The 22853-nt window shown below is 42.1% G+C and overlaps 1 protein-coding gene and 1 long non-coding RNA gene across 2 annotated transcripts in view; one reads left to right on the top strand and one right to left on the bottom strand.

Moving 5' to 3' along the window:
- The window catches only part of LOC117506645 (protein shisa-5-like), a 28495-nt gene extending 11518 nt beyond the window's left edge, over positions 1-16977 (top strand). The window contains exons 3-5 of the mRNA XM_034166172.1: positions 1263-1396; positions 14292-14546; positions 14961-16977. Of these exons, the coding sequence (XP_034022063.1) occupies positions 1263-1396; positions 14292-14546; positions 14961-15145 (574 nt within the window). The 3' untranslated portion in view covers positions 15146-16977. The remainder of the gene's footprint in view (positions 1-1262; positions 1397-14291; positions 14547-14960) is intronic.
- LOC117506649 lies at positions 4517-21987 on the bottom strand. Its single transcript, XR_004559523.1, has 3 exons — positions 21924-21987; positions 21785-21786; positions 4517-4701 (listed from the first exon to the last, which is right to left on the bottom strand). It is a non-coding gene; the product is annotated as an uncharacterized LOC117506649 (long non-coding RNA).
- Positions 21988-22853: the final 866 nt, after the last annotated feature.

Below are 22853 nucleotides of genomic sequence, written 5' to 3'. Positions count from 1 at the left end.
TGGACATGATAGGATTCTTGTTTGCAACCTTTTCTGTGGTTTTTACAACATAATATTTTTAAGAAATGAGCATAAACTGTGAAGTGTTTAGCAGTATGTGGTGCTGTTTTAGCCAAATGTTGCAGCGACTGTACTGTGCTAATTTAGACGCCTTTGCTTTCACGTAGTGAGACCCATTTCACTCATGGTTCACTCGCACCACAGAACTGTATCTGTAGTGACTTTAAGCATTTGAGATGAGCTTTGTTGCAACTGCTTGTAATAACTGTGTCTACTATAATAATTATAATAACTGGCACAAATACTGTCACAACTGCTATTACTACAATAGTGACTGCTGTTATGATAGCAGTCACTATTGTAATAACTCTTGTGATAGCAGGTACAGATACTGTTGCAACTGCTTTTTTCCCATATCCGGACCGCTTACCATGACAGTCACCACAATGCTTCTTTTCGTTACAAACCAGAAAACAAAAACATTAGGTAAAATATCTAAGTTGGACATAAATATACTCCATAAATATCTAAACAGCATCTGAAAAACACAGATTGAAAGCTTACCAGTTGACGACCAGTGTTCTGATGAGATGTCATTCCTGTCAAGAGACCAGCTCTCTGCGTAACTGCGTATGCGCAATTCTCTCTACCCAGACTTTCACCCCCCATGTCGGGTTGACTTGCCTCTCTTTACCGCGTTGAACTCCATGATCGAGCGACCGAGGAATGAAAATACAATGCAATAAGTAATAAGTGTCTCTTCAATTTTAAAAAGTTGAAATTTGCGTGTGCACGCTGTATTTACAGCACAATGTCGTTGGAATGCTCAACTCGACTGAAGGAAACGCAGTTTTGTCTTTACATGAAAATACAACAGTAATAAGTGTCTTTTCAATTTTAAAAAAGTTCAAATTTGCATGTACACGCTGTATTTATAGCACAATATTATTGGGAGATGGAACTGTCGACGAGATTTATGCGACGAGATGCACAATTCGACAGAACACTGGACCATCTGTTGCTCGGTTTGTACGAGAATATCACACCTCCGGTTTTCGTACTGACAACACGTCGGTCTGATATTTCCCCGTACGGACCTTGCAGTCGGTTAATAATCCCTTATTCATAAGAGAAATGTTTGTTCATGATTGTAGCTAAATTGAGCATACACATCTGTTCAAACTGGCAAACGTTTGCTTTGTTAATTGTATGCAAAAGTTGTTATTGGTAAACGTGTTAATTTTGCTTCCTTTCTCTTGCAGTGAGAGTAGTTATATTGTATCACCATTACCAATGGTGTTTGGGATCGGTGCAGTTGTCGTCATCGTTCTCATTTTCATCTGCTGCTGTGTCTGCCCTTGCTGCTGCTTATACAAGATGTGTCGCAAGCCTCAACGTAAGTAACCCACATTAATAAGTAATGAAGTCTGTTGCTTATGATGCTTTTTTGTTGCAGATCCAGTGGCCCATTGTTCAACCAAGTGTATTACTGGGATGTTGGTTAGAGCTGTTATTTCAGAAGGTGCAGGGAAACCTGGACTTAAAGTAAATTGGCAGCAGTATTTCTCAGCGCTGTGTCTTGGGGCATCGTGTGTAGTGTTTGTGTAAGAGCAAAAAGGGTCTCAAATGTAGACCTCACTATCCTCGGGAAAGGTTCTGTTACTTAATGAAATGAACTTGTTTGAATAATGCGCTGTTGTATGGAAGCAGTAGCCAGGGCTGTGCAGGCTGTCTATTTGGAGAGGGTGGAAATTGGTGACACTGATTTTGAAGCAGCAGAATGAAGCCTCTTATTGTGAAGTAGGGTTGAGATGTGACGACATTTTGATGGTATGATGATAGTAAGCAAAAATACTGTGGTGTCCAGTATTACAGAACTCTATTCACACATGATTTCACTATTGGTGTGAATTCTCTTCCTCTTTTACTCCCTCCCACTCTGTATAGAGTGTTTCACAACATCCCATGATGCCCTGTGCATGCAGTCGTTCTTGGTGTGGCAGACAATTTTGTGTGTGTGTGTGTGTGTTTTTTTTTTTTTAACATGTTCAACAAAAAATAGTACTTGTCTCTGTATGAAACTGGGGCAGCATGGTGGCTTAGTGGTTAGCCCTGTTGCTTCATAGCAAGAAGGTCATGGGATGCGGGATGCTTCCTGTCTGGAGCTTTCTGTGTGGCATTTGCTTGTTTTGCCCACGTTTGTGTGGGTTTCCTGTGGGAACTTGAGCTTCAGACATGCAGGTTAGGTATATTGGTAAGTCTAAATTGACCATAGGTGTGTGTGTGTGTGCTTGTCTGTCTATATGTGGCCCTGCGATAGATTGGCATCCTGTTCAGGGTGTACCTTGCCTCACACCCTATGACTTCTGATGCTCGGTCCATACTGTCAATACCTTGGTCTGATATCCCTGTACAGAACAAGCAAGTGTGGTTAATAATTTGTTTATTATATGGCTATTATATATACAACCCCAATTGTAATAAAGTTGGGATGTTGTGTAAAATGTAAATAAAAAACAGGATACAATGATTTGCAAATCCTTTTCAACCTATATTCAATTGAATACACCACAAAGACAAGGTATTTAATGTTCAAACTGATAAACTTTTTTTTGTGAAAATATTTGCTCATTTTGAAATGGATGCCTGCAACACATTTCAAAAAAGCTGGGACAGTGGTATGTTTACCACTTTGTTACATCACCTTTCCTTCTAACAACACTCAATAAGCATTTGGGAACTGAGGACACTAATTGTTGAAGCTTTGTAGGTGGAATTCTTTCCCATTCTTGCTTGATGTACGACTTCAGTTGTTCAACAGTCTGGGGTCTCTGTTGTCATATTTTGCGCTCCATAATGCATCACACATTTTCAGTGGGCAACAGGTCTGGACTGCAGGCAGGCCAGTCGTACCCGCACTCTTTTACTACGACGCCACGCTGTTGTAACACGTGCAGAATGTGGCTTGGCATTGTCTTGCTGAAATAAGCAGGAACGTCCCTGAAAAAGACGTTGCTTGGATGGCAGCATGTGTTGCTCCAAAACCTGGATGTACCTTTCAGCATTGATGGTGACATCACAGATGTGTAAGTTGCCCATACCATGGGCACTAACACACCCCTATACCATCACAGATGCTGGCTTTTGCACTTTGCACTGCTAACAATCTGGATGGTCTTTTTCCTCTTTTGTCCGGAGGACACGACGTCCATGATTTCCAAAAACCATATGAAATGTGGAGTCATCAGACCACAGCACACTTTTCCACTTTGCATCTGTCCATTTTATATGAGCTCGGGCCCAGAGAAGGCGGCGGCCTTTCTGGATGTTGTTGATGTATGGCTTTTGCTTTGCATGATAGTTTTACCTTGCACTTGTAGATGTAGTGACGAACTGTGTTAACTGACAATGGTTTTCTGAAGTGTTCCTGAGCCCATGCGGTAAGATCCTTTACACAATGATGTCGGTTTTTAATGCAGTGACACTTGAGGGATCGAAGGTCATGGGCATTCGGTGTTGGTTTTCGGCCTTGCTGCTTACGTGTAGAAAGTTCTCCAGATTCTCTAAATCTTCCGATTATATTATGGACTGTAGATGATGGAATCCCTAAATTCCTTGCAATTGAACATTGCTAAACATTGTTCTTCGGGGCTCGAAATAGTACGTGCATGTGTTAGTTTGTGCACGCATTATTCGAGCGATGCACATAATTTTATACTTCACTAGCACTGGTGCAAGTAAGTTTATCCAAGTTTTATCAACTATAAGCACCAGTAGAATGAACCAATAAAGGAATAAATAAGAAAAAAAACAATTTCCAGTGTGTTGTCTTCATCTTCCCTGCGCTTTATGACTCTCACACATGGAGCGAGTTGCTGTGAAGATTTGTTTGCACGCGCACGTGGAAAAAAAACTGTCTGGCTGCAGGCTGTTAGTTCCTTGCTCTCCGCTCAAACTCTCTCATCACTGTGTTTAAAAAAAAAAAAAAAAGACATAAATCCTGCTCACAGACTGATTGCCAGAGACAGGGCATATCCACATCAAGTATAACTCCAGACATCTCCACATTTAGACACAGATGGTTCATTCACGCGCGCATGCATCTCGCAGTCACAGGAGGAAAGATAAACTATAACAGAACTCAGAGCGCAGACCTGCTGCTCAGTACAAGAACAAATATAAACTAGAAGAGAAGTCAGAGTGCACAGTCTGACTGCAGCCAAACTGTGCACTCCGACTTCTCTGTGCAGAGAACCTGCAGGCTGCGTTCTCACCTCCTCTCTGCCCCCCTGCTACGCACACCTGACACAGAAATTCCTGCGTCGTCATGACGCCACAGGAAGAAGCAACTCAAAGTGGGCATGCTGTGAAAGTAACTAAAGTGACTTTTGGTTGAGCAAGTAACTTTTTTTTGGTGCAAGTAATTTTTTTTTATTACTAGCACCAGTGCAAGTAGGTTAAAAAATGTATTTCGACCCCTCTTAAACTGTTGGACTTTTTTTTTTTTTTTTTTTTTCCACGTAGTTCACAAAGTGATGATCCTCATACCATCTTTGCTTGTGAACGGCTGAGCCTTTTGGGGATGCTCCTTTTATACCCAGTCATGACATGCACATCTTTCCAATTAACCTCTTCACTTGTAGAATGTTCCAAACAGGTGTTCTTTGAGCATTCATCAACTTTCCCAGTCTTTTGTTGCCCCTGTCCCAGCTTTTTTGAAATGTGTTGCACAAAAACAAAAAGTCTATCAGTTTGAACATTAAATATCTTGTATTTGTGGTGTATTCAATTGAATATATGTTTAAGAGGATTTGCAAATCACTGTATTCTGTTTTTATTTACATTTCACACAATGCCCCAACTTCATTGGAAGTGGGGTTGTATATGTAAACACTCAAACTTACAGTAGCGCCAAAATATGCTGGTCAGATGGTCCAGTCGTTAGCTGGTAAGCTTTCAATCTGTGTTTTTTCTGATGCTGTTTAGATATTTATGGCATACATTCATGCCCAACTTGGTTTTTCTAATCGTGTTTTTAGCTTCCTGGTTTGCAACGAAAAGCATTGTGAACTGATGTAATGGTAACTGGTCCAATATGGGAAAATGTCCGACCGGTAATCAGCCAATCAGAGCTCCCATAGTGTCGCAGCCATATAATTATAAGCTATATCCAGTTTGTGACTCATAAGAACATCAGTTGTTGATTTGTATCTTTTATTTTCTTCTGTTGATTGCACAGTCACAGAGTTACTATTACTATTGGCTTGCATCTCCCCTTACAAAATGGTATATGTGTCTAGATACCAGAGTTAAAACACAATTCAGGGACAGTACTTTTTGTTATGGGACAATTCAATATAATACAGTTCTTTGTTTAATATAGGCATTCATTTTCCATGATAAATTAGAATAAGCCAAAAGTGGCATGTCTGTTTAAAACTGGACTTATGTCATTCAAACCTGTCAGTCTTGTGTTCACTTTTTGAATGTTTACAAGAGCTCTGAGATGGGGAAGTATCAGTATAACGGCTTCTCTCGACCAATTCATGACATAAAAAATTGGATCTTCAATCAGTTCATAGTGTATTTAAATCAGTCCAGTGGTCTGCAAATCATAGTCATATTGTTTACTTTAAAACAGATTTCCAATTCACATCGGTGAATTGTTACACCCCTGCTGTCCACAAAAGTTTATTCATTTAAATCGGGGTGGGCAACTTGTTCCAGAAAGGGCCATGAGGGTGCAGGTTTTCTTTGCAGCCACTGACTCCACCAGGTGATTTCACTGATTATCACTTTGAGCAGATGGAGTCAGTTAATCAGTGAAATCACCTGGTGGAATCAGTGGCTGCAAAGAAAACCTGCACCCTCTTGGCCCTTTCTGGAACACGTTGCCCACCCCTGATTTAAAGCAGATCTCTAGGTGGTCCCCAACATGTATAAAATCTCTCAACCAGGCTGATGCCAGGATTATGCCTCAGATGATTCTGTTTCCTAAAATTAATTCAGGCTCAAACATCAATTAGCTACCAACAGTTTGTCTCAGAATGGTGAGAGTCTGCTAAAATGCAAATGTTTTTAAGTTTTATATATTTTTGCAAAGGTCAGCATGACATTCTGACACATGTCAAACTTTGAGACCAGATGACTCAGTGCACATGGTAAAAATCAGTGACTGACAAGTGACGTTGAAGCTTATAACCGCATGTTTTCACCACATCATCCCGCTGAGGCACATGCAGAGTTCCTACACACTGCTGAAGATGCCAGCCTGCTTGTTCTGACAAAAAAAGTTTTATTTGTAGTCATGCAACATCCATCCAATTGTTTTATTTAGTATATGAAGGTGTAACTCAGACTTTGATTTTCTAGTGTTGGTGTATTTGTCTAGTTTTTAACAACACAATAATAAGTCATTTGAAGTATATTGTTGCACTCAAAAAGTGACTTTCATTATGACTGTGGTCTTGGTTTTACACGTAGATATTGTGACACACGGCACAAATGTAGGTTTAAAAAAAAAAGTCATGGACACCGTGTAGTGTTGTAGAATGTAACATGTTACAATTGTAAGAAGGTACTCTGCCAGTGAGATTATCTTTTTGGTTTGTTTTGAAATCAACAAAATTATACACGACTTATTTTAGGGTTATCCCAGCAGCAGTCATTTTTTTTATTTTTAGATGGATGCTCTGGGTAATCTATGGCTCATGGGTATGAAAACTTCGTGGATACGAGGAATTCCGCAGATTTCATCATGGGGGAGCGGGGGGTGGTGTTAGTATTGTACTCTGTAATTGTGATCATCACTGTTTTTTTTTTTTGTTTTTTTTTTAAAATGCCTATTGCAAAGTGTTCTGTTTTTTATGACGTGCAAGTTTTATAAGTCCGCGGACACTGATCTGCATGTTAGAGATACATACGAGGTCTGTCCAAAAAGTATCGGACCTTTTTATTTTTTGCAAAAACCATATGGATTTGAATCACGTGTGATTGCATCAGCCAAGCTTGAACCTTTGTGCGCATGCTTGAGTTTTTTCACGCCTGTCGGTTGCGTCATTCGCCTGTGAGCAGGCTTTGTGTGAGCAGTGGTCCACCCCTCTCGTCGGATTTTTATTGCAAATAAATGTCTGAACGATTTGGAGCTTTGCTGCATCAATTTTTTTTTCCAGAAACTGTGAGAGACCTCCAGGTGGACACCGTTCGTAAAATTAATATGTCTTTCAGGGATGATTTTGTGGGGATTACACAGATTAAGGAGTGTTACTGCGCTCCCAGCGCCGATCGACAGGCTCACACCCCGCTGAAACAACCGGATCATTTCCAACGTGAAGGCTTTGTTGATCCGGGACGTCATCTGACTTTCACAAAAAGGCAGAAGGCTTGGACATCAGCACTTTTTCGGCACATTCCACTGTTACAGGAGTTTTTTTCATGGAAAGAAAAGCGGAGGGACGCGCCACGGAGCAGTTCATTACGCAGCACAAAACCACCTCCGTGTTGGTCTCACAGGACGGCTTTCAGGTGGATTTCAGACAGCTGTCAGTGGGTTTTCTGTCGTGTGACTAACCGAGAAATTGTGCATGAGCTGGACATGCCAGAACATGTCCTGTGAGGCTTCATCACGGCGTTGCTTTGCGCCATGCGGCTCCACTGCAACGCGCGGAACTCCTCCGCTCCTCTTTCCATGACAAAAACTCCTGTAACAGTGGAATGTGCCGTTCATTTCTAAACTGGACGCTGTCTTGATCCGGTATGTCGTCTGACTAGCACAGGAATTGTGAAAAGACGTGGACATCATCACTTTTTCGGCACATTGAGACAGACGTGCGGAGGAATTCCTGGACCCCTCCATAAGTGGGAGAACTTGCAAAATCGCAGGGTGTTCAAATACTTATTTTCCTCATATATATATATATATATATATATAAATAATGTATAGGTCTGTAGAAAAGTACCGGACCATTTTATTTTTTTCAAAAACCTGGTGGATTTGAATCACGTGTGCTTGCATGAGCCAACCTTGAACCTTCGTGCACATGCGTGAATTTTTTCACACCTGTCAATTGCGTCATTTGCTTGTAAGCAGCCTTTGTGTGAGGATGGGTGGAGTCTCCCGTCATTTTTTCTTTGCAAGGACATGGCGGAACACAGCGCTACTGCATCAAATTTTTCCCGAAACTGGGCGACAGCCAGGTGGAAACCATTCGGAAGATTCAGACGGCTTTCGGTGGCTTTTCAGTCGTGTGACTATCTGAGAATTTGTGGAAGAGGTGAGCATGTCACAACATGTCCTGTGAGACTTCAACGTGGTGGCGCTTTTGTTCCGCCATCAGCTTTGTGCCCATGTATCTTTTCATGGCAAAATCTTCTGTCACAGTAGAATGTGCCGAAAAAGTGCTATCCGCAATTTCTGTTGGAAGCCTTAAGGACAAGTTGGAACATGTCCAGCTGTTAAACAATTTCTCATATACTCACTCCACTGAAAGCCATCAAAAGCCACCTGGATTTTACAAATGGTTATCAACACAGAGGTGTTTTTCCTGTGCCGCCACACTGTGCCGGCTGCGTCCCGACGCGCGGACCCGTCCGCACGTCTTTTATTAAAAAACTCTCCTTTAACAGTGGAATATCCGGATAAAATGCTGAAACCGACTTCTTCTGAAACTTCTCTGTTCTCTCACGACGTCCTGGATCAATAGAGCCTGAAATGTGGAGGTTTTCAGCTTGAAACAGGCTGACGACGGCGCCTGGGACCGCTGCGCGACATCTCGCACTGTGGGAAGTCCTTAAAGCGACAGTATCACCTCAAAATCTCTCATCAGCCGTTAAAATCTTCACTGAAAACCAGCTTAATTTTTCGAACCGTGTCCACTTCGATGTGCCTCACAGGTTTAGAAAAAATTTTGATCAAACAAAGCGCCAGTCTCTCAGCAACTTCTCAGACAAAGGACTCCTCCCACAAGGAGTGCTCACAGGCGAATGACGTCACCGACAGGCGTGGAAAAACTCACGCATGCGCACGAGGGTTCAAGCATGTCTGACGTTAAAAACATATGAATGAAATCCATATAGTTTTTGAAAAAAATAAAAAGGACCTATACTTTATTGACAGCCCTCGTAAATATCAGTACTCATTTAGATATCGTTTAGAGCAGTGGTGTCCAAACTATTCCAGAAAGGGCTGAGAGAGTGCAGCTTTTCTTTGCAGCCACTGACTCCAGCAGGTGATTTCACTGATGAACTCATCCCACCTGTTCAAAGGGATGTTAATCAGTGAAATCACCTGCAGAAGTGAGTGGCTGCAAAGAAAACCTGCAGCTGCTCAGCCCTTTCTGGAATAGTTTGGACACCACTGGTTTAGAGCAACTTATTACTGACATAGAAGTATACCTTGAAAGTGCAAATAGTGCATGTGACAGAGGAACCCAGCAGAAGTATTAAAGCTTAGTATTACAGTGCAGTAGTACTGTCTTCAACTACCATCCCCTGTGTGAACCCAAGCAAGGAGGAAGTAGAAAGAGGTACGTTGAAAGGTGTGTGAGAGTTGCAGCAATGCACGATCTAGTTCAGTTATTGTCGTGCTGGGATGTGGTGTGTGAAGGTGGAGGGGGACCGAGAGGAGAGGGATGGTTCATTTAATAGCTTCACTGCCTGAGTGTCGAGGCTGTTTGCCAATCTGGTGGTTCTGGTGCGGCTGGACCTATATGTTCTCCCGGAGGGCAGCAGGTGGAAGAGGTAATGCTGGTCACACAAGATGTTGTGAACCCGCCTCAGACAGCAGGTGGTGTGGGTAGTGCAGCTGTCTGGGAGACTGGTCTTGATGATTCTCTCTGCTGTTTTCACCACCCTCTGGAGGGCCTGCTGCTCAGCCTTAGTGCAGCTGGAAGACCACACTAAGAATCCATAGGTCAGTATGCTGCCGATTGCACAATGGTAGACATTTACCATGAGCTGCTGAGGGATTTGAAAACTCTTAAGTTTCCTCAAGTAGAAGAGGCTTGTTGGGCCTTTCCCACAGCTGAGGTGGTGTTAATGTTCCAGGTCAGGTCTTCTGACACAGTCACACCCAGGAACCTGAATTGTATGACTCTGTCCCAATTGATTGGCCTGACTTGCGGAAGTCCACAATCATGTATTTTTGATGTTAAGGGCCAAGTTGATCTTCTCACACCATGATGCCACATGTTGAAGCTCACTTCTGTAAGCAGACTCATCGTCATTGTTGATGAGCCCAAGCACCATGGTATCATCTGCAACTTTGATGAGATTAGTAGTGAGGGTGGCGCAGCAAACGTGGAAAGTGTATAGAGTAATGGGCTAAGCACCCAACCTTGGGGGCCCCGGTGTTCATGAGAAGGCTAGATGAAGTGGACTTGCCAACTCTAACATACTGTGATTTGTTGGAAAGTCCAAAACCCAATTGCACAATGTGGTGTTCACTCCAAGATGGTGTAGTTTGGATAGGAGTTTGTTTGGCTGGATTATATTAAAGCTGAACTGAAGTCAACAAAGCATAGCATAGGTGTTTTTCCGCTTTAGGTGTTATAGTAGAGTGTGGATAACAATAGCTATGCCGTCTTCTGTCGACCTGTTCTCCCTGTATGCAAATTGGTACAGGCCAACTATCCGTGGTATGCTTGATGACCAGCCTCTCTAGACATTTGGCTGTATTGAGGTGAGAGCCACAGGTCTGTAGTCATTTAGACTTAATATTTGGCTGGTTGGGGACAGAAAAAATGATGGCTGCTTTGAAGCAGACTGGGACCCATTATGTGGACAGCACCATCTTGTAGATGGTGGTGAACACCACTGCTTGCTCATCTACAGTGTGTGTGTGTGTGTGTATATGTGTGTATATATATATATATATATATATATATATATATATATATATATATATATATATATATATATATATACTCAACAAAAATATAAACGCAACACTTTTGGTTTTGCTCCCATTTTGTATGAGATGAACTCAAAGATCTAAAACTTTTTCCACATACACAATATCATCATTCCCTCAAATATTGTTCACAAACCAGTCTAAATCTGTGATAGTGAGCACTTCTCCTTTGCTGAGATAATCCATCCCACCTCACAGGTGTGCCATATCAAGATGCTGATTAGACACCATGATTAGTGCACAGGTGTGCCTTAGACTGCCCACAATAAAAGGCCACTCTGAAAGGTGCAGTTTTATCACACAGCACAATGCCACAGATGTCGCAAGATTTGAGGGAGCGTGCAATTGGCATGCTGACAGCAGGAATGTCAACCAGAGCTGTTGCTCGTGTATTGAATGTTCATTTCTCTACCATAAACCGTCTCCAAAGGCGTTTCAGAGAATTTGGCAGTACATCCAACCAGCCTCACAACCGCAGACCACGTGTAACCACACCAGCCCAGGACCTCCACATCCAGCATGTTCACCTCCAAGATCGTCTGAGACCAGCCACTCGGACAGCTGCTGAAACAATCGGTTTGCATAACCAAAGAATTTCTGCACAAACTGTCAGAAACCGTCTCAGGGAAGCTCATCTGCATGCTCATCGTCCTCATCGGGGTCTCGACCTGACTCCAGTTCGTCGTCGTAACCGACTTGAGTGGGCAAATTCTCACATTCGCTGGCGTTTGGCACGTTGGAGAGGTGTTCTCTTCACGGATGAATCCCGGTTCACACTGTCCAGGGCAGATGGCAGACAGCGTGTGTGGCGTCGTGTGGGTGAGCGGTTTTCTGATGTCAATGTTGTGGATCGAGTGGCCCATGGTGGCGGTGGGGTTATGGTATGGGCAGGCGTCTGTTATGGACGAAGAACACAGGTGCATTTTATTGATGGCATTTTGAATGCACAGAGATACCGTGACGAGATCCTGAGGCCCATTGTTGTGCCATACATCCAAGAACATCACCTCATGTTGCAGCAGGATAATGCACGGCCCCATGTTGCAAGGATCTGTACACAATTCTTGGAATGTCCCAGTTCTTGCATGGCCGGCATACTCATCGGACATGTCACCCATTGAGCATGTTTGGGATGCTCTGGACTGGCGTATATGACAGCGTGTACCAGTTCCTGCCAATATCTAGCAAATTCACACAGCCATTGAAGAGGAGTGGACCAACATTCCACAGGCCACAATTGACAACCTGATCAACTCTATGCGAAGGAGATGTGTTGCACTGCATGAGGCAAATGGTGGTCACACCAGATACTGACTGGTATCCCCCCCCAATAAAACAAAACTGCACCTTTCAGAGTGGCCTTTTATTGTGGGCAGTCTAAGGCACACCTGTGCACTAATCATGGTGTCTAATCAGCATCTTGGTATGGCACACCTGTGAGGTGGGATGGATTAGCTCAGCAAAGGAGAAGTGCTCACTATCACAGATTTAGACTGGTTTGTGAACAATATTTGAGGGAAATGGTGATATTGTGTATGTGGAAAAAGTTTTAGATCTTTGAGTTCATCTCATACAAAATGGGAGCAAAACCAAAAGTGTTGCGTTTTTATTTTTGTTATATATATATATATATATATATATATATATATATATATATATATATATATATATATGCGGCATGGTGGAATAGTGGTTAGCCTTGTTGCCTTCCAGCAAGAAGGTTTGGGGTTTGATTCCACCCAAGCTCAGTTCCTCTTTGTGTGAAGTTTGCAGGTTCTGTCTGTGTTTGCGTAGGCTTCCTCTAGGCATTCCGGTTTCCTCCCACCATCATAAAAACGTGCTTATTAGGGTTCACTCCTTTCTCTGCCCTTGACCAAGGCTGTCTCTCTGTATCCGGAGTTGATCCCCGGGTGCCTGACTGTGGTTGGCCACTGCTCCTTGTGATTGGATTGTGCCTGACTGTAATTCGGATGGTTTAAATGCAGTGGACAAATTTAATTGTATGTGCAATAACAATAAAGTCCCTCTTCTTCACTTTTTCTCTTTGTTGCTGTCATATTGCTGTCTTGCCTTTATAGTTTTCATATTGGGTGTCATTTAGATTAATGGCTACCCTTTGGTTTGACAAATTCCCTTTTCTAGGAACATTCCTCCAGTAAAACCTTGAGTTTGCTTTGTGTATACACGTTGGTTTTAGCTCTTTTGAAATGACACACCATCTTTTTGGTCTTAGCCAGCTACAGTCTCTAATACCTTTGGCAGAGAGCTAAAACATTGTGTGAATGTGGTCTGGTTGTGACTGGAGCTGCTGCATACTGGGATCATATCCAGGAATGTCAAAACTCCACCTCATGAGTCATTATTTCCACACCAACCACTGTGGGGAGCAGCAGCTCCATCTGATGTCACTTATAGGAAGTAGCTGAGATGACTCCCACTGTGTTAAGATGAGGAGGAAAAAATGCAGTAGGGAAGTGTCTGTCTCTCTCTCTCACACACACACACAGAGACCTTTATTCCTTCTGTATTGACATTAAATAACAATTGGTATTGGAAGTATTTAAGAACTTGTTCATCTAATAGCATTTTTCTATTCTGGGTGTTTTTTTTTAAATTATTTATTTTTTTTAAAACACATTGGAAGACTGCTGAAATGAAAACTTCTTAATATGCAATGTCAAATCTGTTTTTGTTTTTAACTGATGTAGATCAAGGCCAGACGTACTTATGCTGTGGTGCAGCGGCCATCGTTTATTCATCTGTTCTCTATGTGCTGTCCATCTGTTGTTCATCTGCTCAATAAATGTACAATTTTTTTAAATTGTGGATGACAATTTGAATCAAACCAGCACATAATGTTCCCCAAAGGACATCCTGAATCAAATTTAGGGTGAAGGTCATGGTCAAGCTCAAAGATCAGGTTCGATAGCCACTGAACCCATTTCACAGTAAAAGTGTTCAGTTTGAACCCAGTTTGCACACTGCAAAATATGGCGATCCTGCATCAGCATTATGGTCAACATTGTGGTCAAAGGTCAGATGCTATGGCCACTTTGATTTTCACCAAAATCACTACAATTACTGTTCTGATTATCTCGCCAGTGTTTAGAAGTGGAAGGTTCATATCAAGATAAAATGTAACTTTATTTATATTAACTCATGAGGGGTTTTGTATGCTGTACCTAATATCTTTGCTCTTCCTCTCATATCTAATGACTCATATCTACTTTAACTGTACAACCATGGAGAAACAGATGACCTGCCCAATGTCCATCATCACTTTACATATCCCTCTCCTCCAGCTGGAGCTTTGGTCCTCATTTGGAACTTTGACTTAACTCTTTTCAAAGAGTGTAAATATATCTGTGATGTTTGTTTCCAGCTGTGGTAGCTACCACCACCCACACCACAGTGGTGACCACGAATCCTCAGCAGTACCCCCGGCAGCCACCTGTAGCAACAGGGCCGCCTCAGGCCTACCAGGGGCCCCAGTACCCAAACTACCAGCCTATACCAGTCCAGCCAGGGTATGGAAACCACCCAGTGCCTCAGGGGTATGGGACTAACCACATGCCCACACCAGCCTTCCATGGGCAACCTTACACAGCAGGACCACCACCAACGTACCAGGAAGCCAGTGAGTTAAAATTTTTGTTGTTTTATGATCTAGGCTCAGTTTTCTATTTTTGACCACTTCTGCTTCTTAACCTTTCCATGACATTTCACTTTATTGTGACACAATGTGTTAAGGGTTTCACTTCAAGCTTTGTTGCTTGTAACATTGTAACAGGGCTGCATTTTTCAAAACGTTATACAAGCACTAAGCATAAAGTAAGCAGCTGAGCCTAAATATGCTCCTTTAAAAACACCCTAAGGTCAAAATGTTAGCGATGAATTATGCCATTATTGTAGATTTGGAAAACCACTGCTGCTGTCAAATTGGCACGTCTTAATGTGGTAAAATGGGAACAGATTCAGTAACACAGATTACTCTTTGTGGTTATTGTCACAATATTTGGAGAGTCATACCATATATTCTTTCCACTCCCAGCTGGTCCTGCATTCCATCCCACACCGATGCCTTACAGCCAGGCTGCGTTCACCCCGGGTCAGCCAGCGTACTCTCCACAGTTTCCTGTCCAGGCCAACGCACCACCAGCCCCTCCACACACAGACTATCTTGCCCAGCCGGCATACAACCCGAATTATGTTTCGCCACCACCCAAAGCTGAATAATGGACAGCGCCGCTTCATTCTCAGTCATCTTCATGTGTGCTGCAACATTTACATTTTAGAACTTGGCAAAATTGGAAATGTGCGTGCTTTGATTGACAGGTCATTGGTTACAACATGTGTAGTTATGGTTGTGCATCTGCTGGTTGTATTGCATGGATGTATGATAAACACATTTGACTTAAAAATAAATTTTATATATATATATATATATATATATAATGCGTGTGTGTATTGATAGGGATTCTATTTATCATCTTAGTCAATAACACAGAATGCAGATGAGTCCAATCATAAGGTGACATACACCTATAAAATGTGTCGCCTCTCCTTATGGCTACGGTTTGAACCAGTCTGAGACGACCTGACTTGGGTATCAAACCTGGGCTGAACACCACTGGTGTCTGTGGTCATGATGTCATTGTTTTGTGGTGTGGAGTTTATTTTCCTGCAGGTTATGTTCTTTTGTCCATTGCGTTTTAATGCAGTACGCGCACTGCCTGGGAACGAATCGAGCGCCATATGTGATACTTCTCATCAAAGAATTAGTGACCATTATATGCAAGTGGTTGTCAGTGGATCTGCTCTATATTTAACAAGTAATCAGAGCACATACAGAAGTGTGCGTGCACCTCTGTTTGCCATGTCATTTTGAGATGCCTGTTTTAGAAATAAACAACAAAAATGGAATGTTTATGTTCTGCTGCTACATGTCCGAGTCATCTCTACAAAATAAGCCATCTATAGAGAATGTTCACATTACGTACAAAGTTCCCGTGTCTCCGAGTTACAACACCAGTGTTGAACAGAAGAGCCAAAGGAAAACTGAAAATTCACATCGAGTCTATAAAAAAATAATTAAAAAAACGGTGTACACAGTATATACAAAATGCAAGAAACGTTTGTGCCTTTTGCAGTATTTATCAAACATGTGGCTATGCGGTTTAGAAGATTTTAAATCTAAGTTTCTATTTATTGATTAGCCTTTGGTCTGTCTGTTATCTTTCAGTTGAAGACTTTGTCTTACCTTCAAGTTAGTTTTCTTTTTTTTCCCTAAACTTCAGCAGCCTGTTACCGTGATGTGCTGGGTTCAGCACTGCTGTAATCAAACTCCTTGCAGCTGTAATGTGCATATTGAGAGTTCTCACCCCCTGAATGAACAGTGTTTAAGACATTCCTGTATTTGTTTTTTCCTCCTTTTCTTTCTTTAGCGGGGGCGGGATCTGACTAAATACAAAATTTTGTTGCCTTGCTTTCTTCATTGCTGTCCTTTTTCTTTGATTGCACATATACAATCTTTTTCAGTCATAATATTTGAAATGCAAAGATGTCAGCACATTTCTTTTGGCCTTTGAAGGAAACGGTAGCTAACATGTTCCATGTTGGTGTGTACTTCTGTGAGTATTGTTTTACCTGCTGATGGTTCATTTGAAAAGATCATGTGCCAGAGGATCGAAGTTTTTATAAGCCTCAGTACCTATCTGTGAATGAGCCCAGAGTACTCATTTTATTTTATTTAGCAGTTGCTGAGGAATTTTACATAAATGTTTGTCACCATTGTTATGAATTTAGTTTTTTGTTTTTTTGTTTTTTTTTTGCTGCTTGTACTCTGATTTCTTTGATCTGTCTGTGTTGGTTGGTTAAGGTCAGTGTTTTTATTATTCATGTAAGGTTTACCAGAAGAGATTTATTCTTGTTCCATCTGCATCGTCATTTAAGACCTACCTTTGATGATAATTTATGTGTACGAAGTGGGTTTTTGTGTTTAATTTGTTTTCCTTGTTTCATTAAAAACAAAAAATAAAATAATGTTCAATAAAGACTTTTTCCTGCAACTTTTGTTATTGAATTGTCAATCCAGGTTTTTAGAACCCTATTTCACAGGCTCTGGTTTTCAACCTGGTGTCCAACCCTCCATTAGGGGATGCCAAAGATCCTACGGGGGTGAGCCTTACCTAGATATAAGTATTAGATGGGCCTCCAACGGAGAAAAGACTTGGTAACCATTGCGCTAGAAAGCCAAAGTGTATAATTAGCAGAGGCAAAATTACCTCTGTTTTCTCATAAACATTGTGTTTAATATAAAAAAATACAACCCCAAACCAGAAGAGGATGGGATTAAATGAAAAATAAAAAGTGATCCTTATGTTGACTTCCATTTCTTTGCAGACTGTATGAACTCAAGACATTACATGTTTTGTATGGTTGTCATTTCATTCTATTCCTACATTTCAGGCCTGCAACACTTTCCAACGAAAATTGTGACTGGTACACTTTATCAGTGTTGTAGTCAGGTCCACCTACCCCAGGACCAAGTCCGAGTCCTGGGTCTCCAAGGCTAAGGCTGAGTATTGTCCAAATTCTGTCATAAATTGCTGCAGCCTGTTACCATAAACTCATTTCAAACAACAGCCAAGTGAGTCAGATGCAGCCATATGTAATCTTTTGTGACACAATGTATTGGGATTGCAGAAATTAGCATGTTACCTGGGTGGACTAGAACAATGCTTGGGTAGTGACGAGGCTGTTTATGAAGATTTACATGATAGTACTTGTAGATTCGCTATGGCATGTGTCCCTGTAGTACTGTAGTGACTACAAAACGATGCATGTAAGTGACTGGCTGATATACGAGGTCTGTTAGAAAAGTATCCGACCTTTTTATTTTTTCCAAAGACTACTTGTACGAGGTCTGTTAGAAAAGTACCGGACCTTTTTTTTTTTTTTTTCTCTAAAACCATATGGATTTGAATCAGGTGTGATTGCATCAGACAAGCTTGAGCCTTCGTGCGCATGCGTGAGATTTTTCACGCCTGTCGGTTGCGTCGTTCGCTTGTGAGCAGGCTTTGTGTGAGCACTGGTCCACCCTCTCGTCGTTTTTTTTATTGCGAATAAATGTCTGAACGATTTGGAGCTTTGCTGCATCAATTTTGTTTCCAGAAACTGTGAAGAGACCTCCAGGTGGACACCGTTCGGAAAATTAATATGGCTTTCAGGGACGATTTTATGGGGATTAAGGAGTGTTACTGCCGCTTTAAGGATGGCCCACAACTGCTGAGAGCGCGGCGCGCTCCCAGCGCCGATTGACATGCTCACACCCCGCTGAAACAACCAGATAATTTCCAATGTGAAGGCTTTGTTGATCCGGGACCTCATCTGACTTTCACAAAAAGGCAGGAGACGTGGACATCAGCACTTTTTCGGCACATTCCACTGTTAGAGTTTTTTTCATGGAAAGAAAAGCGGAGGGACGCGCCACGGAGCCGTTCATTACGCGGCACAAAACCACCTCCGTGTTGGTCTCACAGGACAGCTTTCAGGTGGATTTCAGACGGCTGTCGGTGGCTTTTCAGTCGTGTGATTATCCAATTGTGATTGTGCATGAGCTGGACATGCCCCAACATGTCCTGGAAGGCTTCATCACGGTGTTGCTTTGCGCCATGCGCCAAGCGGCCATCGACAGGCTGAAACGACCACATCATTTCCAAAGTGAAGGCTGTGTTGATCTGGGACGTCATGTGACTACCACAGAAATCGCAGAAAATGTGCTGATGTCCACGTCTCCTGCCTTTTTGTGGACATCAGCACTTTGCAGCACATTCCACTGTTACAGGAGATTTTGTAATGAAAGACGTGCCGAGGAATTCGCGCGTCGGGACGGAGCCGCTCATGGCGCACAACAAAAAACACCTGCCACAACATGTCCTGTGAGACTTCCAACACGGAGGTGTTTTTTGTTGTGCGCCATGAGCGGCTCCGTCCCGACGCGCAAATTCCTCCGCACGTCTTTCATTACAAAATCTCCTGTAACAGTGGAATGTGCCGCAAAAGTGCTGATGTCCATGATGGAAATTATCTGGTCGTTTCAGCCTGTCGATGGCCGCTCGAAGCGCGGCGCACTCTCCGCCGCTGTGGGCCGTGTTTAATCTGGTTGTAATCCTTCTTAATCTGTGTGACGCCGATAGAATCTTCACCGAAAGCCATCTGAATTTTCTGAATGGTTTCCACCTGGCTGTCTCACATAGTTTCTGAAAAAATTTTCATGGAGCAAAGCGGCAGTCGCTCAGCCATTTCCCTGACAATGAAAATCCGACGAGGGGGCTGGACCAGTGCTCACTCAAAGCCTCCCCACAGGCGAATGACGCAACCGACAGGCGTGAAAAAACTCGCGCATGTGCATGAAGGGTCAAGCTTGGCTGATGCAAGCGCACATGATTCAAATCCATATAGTTTTTGAAAAAAATAAAAAGGTCGGAAACTTTTCTAACAGACCTTGTATCTTTGTAGTCAAGGTGGGATTCAAACACCACTTTGCTCATACTTGAGACCAAGTATCTACCAGGTCAGCCAAAGGGGGACTTCCTGTTAGCCAAGCCAGTAGGAACATCTTTTCAACCTGGACATGTTGGGGCATGTCCAGCTGTTACACAATTTCTCAGATACTCACTCGACTGAAAGCCATTGAAAGCCGTCTGAATCTTCTGAATGGTTTCCAACACGGAGGTGTTTTTTTTTTTGCTGCGCGTCCTGAGCTGCTCCGTGCCGACGCGCGAAATCCTCCGCACGTCTTTCATTACAAAATCTCCTGTAACAGTGGAATGTGCCGCAAAAGTGCTATGTCCAGCTCTGTTGCCATTTCTGTGGTAGTCACATGATGTCCTGGATCAACACAGCGTTCAGTTTAGAAATGATCTGGTCGGTCCAGCCTGTCGAATGGCTGCTCGGCACGCCGCGCGCCCTCCGCCGCTGTGGGCCGTCTTTAAAAAGGTTTTAAAAACAGTCCATAATCCGCGTGACGCCGACAGAATCTTCACCGATATCCAACTGAATCTTTCGAATGGTTTCCAACTGCCTGTCTTTAACAGTTTCTGAAAAAAATTTAATGGAGGAAAGCGGCAGCCTCTCAGCAAGTTCTCAGACAAAAGAAATCCGACGGGAGGGGTGGACCAGTGCTCACTCAAAGCCTGCCCACAGGCGAATGACGCAACCGACAGGCGTGGGAAAAACTCACGCATGTGCACGAAGGTTCAAGCTTGGCTGATGCAGTCACACGTGATTCAAATCCATATAGTTTTTGAAAAAAAAAAAAGGTCCGTTACTTTTTGGACAGACCTCGTACAATCCAGTCTCAGTGTACCATGGCATAGACAAAAATCTATGACCACTGGAGTCAACATTTAAAAATGTTTATTTTATATTGAACTAGGATTGCATTTTTTTGTAGTGCTTTTCCTTTATTTTAGTGTGCTTTACAAAAAAAAAAAAAGCTTTACAATGATGAAAACACATTATTTGTCAGATCATAAAGATTCCAAAAAACAGCATAATTCATAGTATGATTGAATGCTATGGAATTATGGGATAAAAACAGTGAAAATGGTGACAAAGTCCATTTTAGTTTGAACAGGGGTCAAAAGTCAAAGTTAATTAAAAAAAAAGGATGCAAATTGTTGGTTGTGCTAAATGGCAATCATTTTGATTGTCAATATCCATTGGATTTTGTGACATATGACATATGTTAGCCAGGTAACAGGATAAGGAGGCATAATAGGTGGTGCATACCATTCCTTCTTATCTTTTATGTTCTTTATCCTGAGAAGGCTATCATACATGTTTGTATAGGCCATGGCACACTGAGGCTGGATTACAAGTGTTGATTACTCCCCTTAAAGCTAGAATACCGGCAATCTTCAATAGATAAAATATAGTCTGAAATTTAATATATGTAAACTACATCATATTTAGAACCCATTAAAATTTTTGGGGAATTTGTAATTCATGGGAACATACATAATATGAGGGAAATCCATAGCCTATTTCGCCCCAGCGTACGTCAAAACCTGCAGACAAATTCAAGCCGGAAGTGCGTCTGCACTTGTGCAGATGCACTCAACATTCATTTGCAAGGAATTTAGGGATTCCATCATCTACAGTCCATAATATAATCAGAAGATTCAGAGAATCTGGAGAAATTTCTACACGTAAGCGGCAAGGCCGAAAACCAACATTGAATGCCCGTGACCTTTGATCCCTCAGGCAGCACTGCATTAAAAACTGACATCATTGTGTAAAGGATCTGACCACATGGGCTCAGAAACACTTCAGAGAACCATTGTCAGTTAACACAGTTCGTCGCTACATCTACAAGTGCATGCAAAGTGAAAGCCATACATCAACAACATCCAGAAACATGGCCACCTTCTCTGGGCCCGAGCTCATCTGAAATGGACAGGCGCCAAGTAGAAAATGTCCTGTGGTCTGATGAGTCCCTATTTCAAATTGTTTTTGGAAATCATGGACGTCGTGTCCTCTGGACAAAAGAGGAAAAAGACCATCCAGATTATTACCAGCGCAAAGTTCAAAAGCCAGCATCTGTGATGGCACCATCAGTGCTGAAAGGTACATCCAGGTTTTGGAGCAACACGCTGCCATCCAAACAAAGGTCTTTTTCCGGGACGTCCCTGCTTATTTCAGCAAGACAATGCCAAGCCACAATCTGCACGTGTTACAACAGTGTGGCTTCGTAGTAAAAGAGTGGGGGTACTAGACTGGCCTGCCTGCAGTCCAGACCTGTCACCCATTGAAAATGTGTGGCCATTATGAAGTGCAAAATACGACAACGGAGACTCCAGACTGTTGAACAACTGAAGTCGTACATCAAACAAGAATAGGACAGAACTCCACCTACAAAGCTTCAATAATTACAGTAGTGTCCTCAGTTCCCGAACGCTTATTGAGTGTTGTTAGAAGGAAAGGTGATGTAACACAGTGGTAAACATACCACTGTCCCAGCTTTTTTGAAACGTGTTGCAGGCATCCATTTCAAAATGAGCAAATATTTGCACAAAAACAATAAAGTTTATCAGTTTGAACATTAAATATCTTGTCTTTGTGCTGTATTCAGTTGAACATAGGTTGAAGAGGATTTGCAAATCATTGTATTCTGTTTTTATTTACATTTTACACAACGTCCCAACTTTATTGGAATTGTTGGACTTTTTCTAGATCTGTGGTGGATTGGCTGAGATTTAGCTGTGTGTGCGGAGCAACTTGAAAGGAGATTGGATCAACGTGGAGTTCTGTCGAGAGTTTTCACCTGCGAGGAGATTGTGCTTAAGATTGAACCTTCTGGTCAGGTCTTTTGTTCTGCCTTCTGTGCTTGTGTTGGAGTCAAGGAGTTGAGTTCTTCTGCTGTTCCTCCACACTACGGCCATGGTTGTGGTGTTCAGCAGTTGTGGCGAGCCAAGCCTAGTGGATGAGAAAATCCTGTTTGTATGGACTATGCCTGTGTTCTGGAATCTGGTAGGACTGATAATCGCAAGCGGTAAAGGATGTGTTATGGACCACTCATAATTTTTTTCCTTGGACAAAAAAAAAAAAAAGAAAAAAGAAAAAGAAAAAATAACAGTAAAAAAAAAAAGTTTGTAGAAATTAATTGTTTAAGGTACTATTGTGAAAGATTTTTGTCATTCTGTAGTGAACTGATGTGGAATTTGAGGTAATGTACAGATATTCCTTCACTTCATAAAGTGTCTTAAATTATGGAAGCGTCTGACATTCATTGGATACAAAAAAATTTGATTGCTGATCTCGTAATTATGAGATCCTGATCTCGTAATTATGAGTTCAGGCTATTTTAATTTTTTATTTATTTATTTTGTGTGCGTGTGATCGCATCCATATAATGGGCTTCTGTACTTCCAGTCCCTCA

The sequence above is a fragment of the Thalassophryne amazonica genome, chromosome 3 (assembly GCF_902500255.1).
Source record: "Thalassophryne amazonica chromosome 3, fThaAma1.1, whole genome shotgun sequence".
NCBI lineage: Eukaryota > Metazoa > Chordata > Actinopteri > Batrachoidiformes > Batrachoididae > Thalassophryne > Thalassophryne amazonica.
Note: the sequence above shows the minus strand (reverse complement) of the source record. Positions and strands in the feature narration are given on the sequence as shown.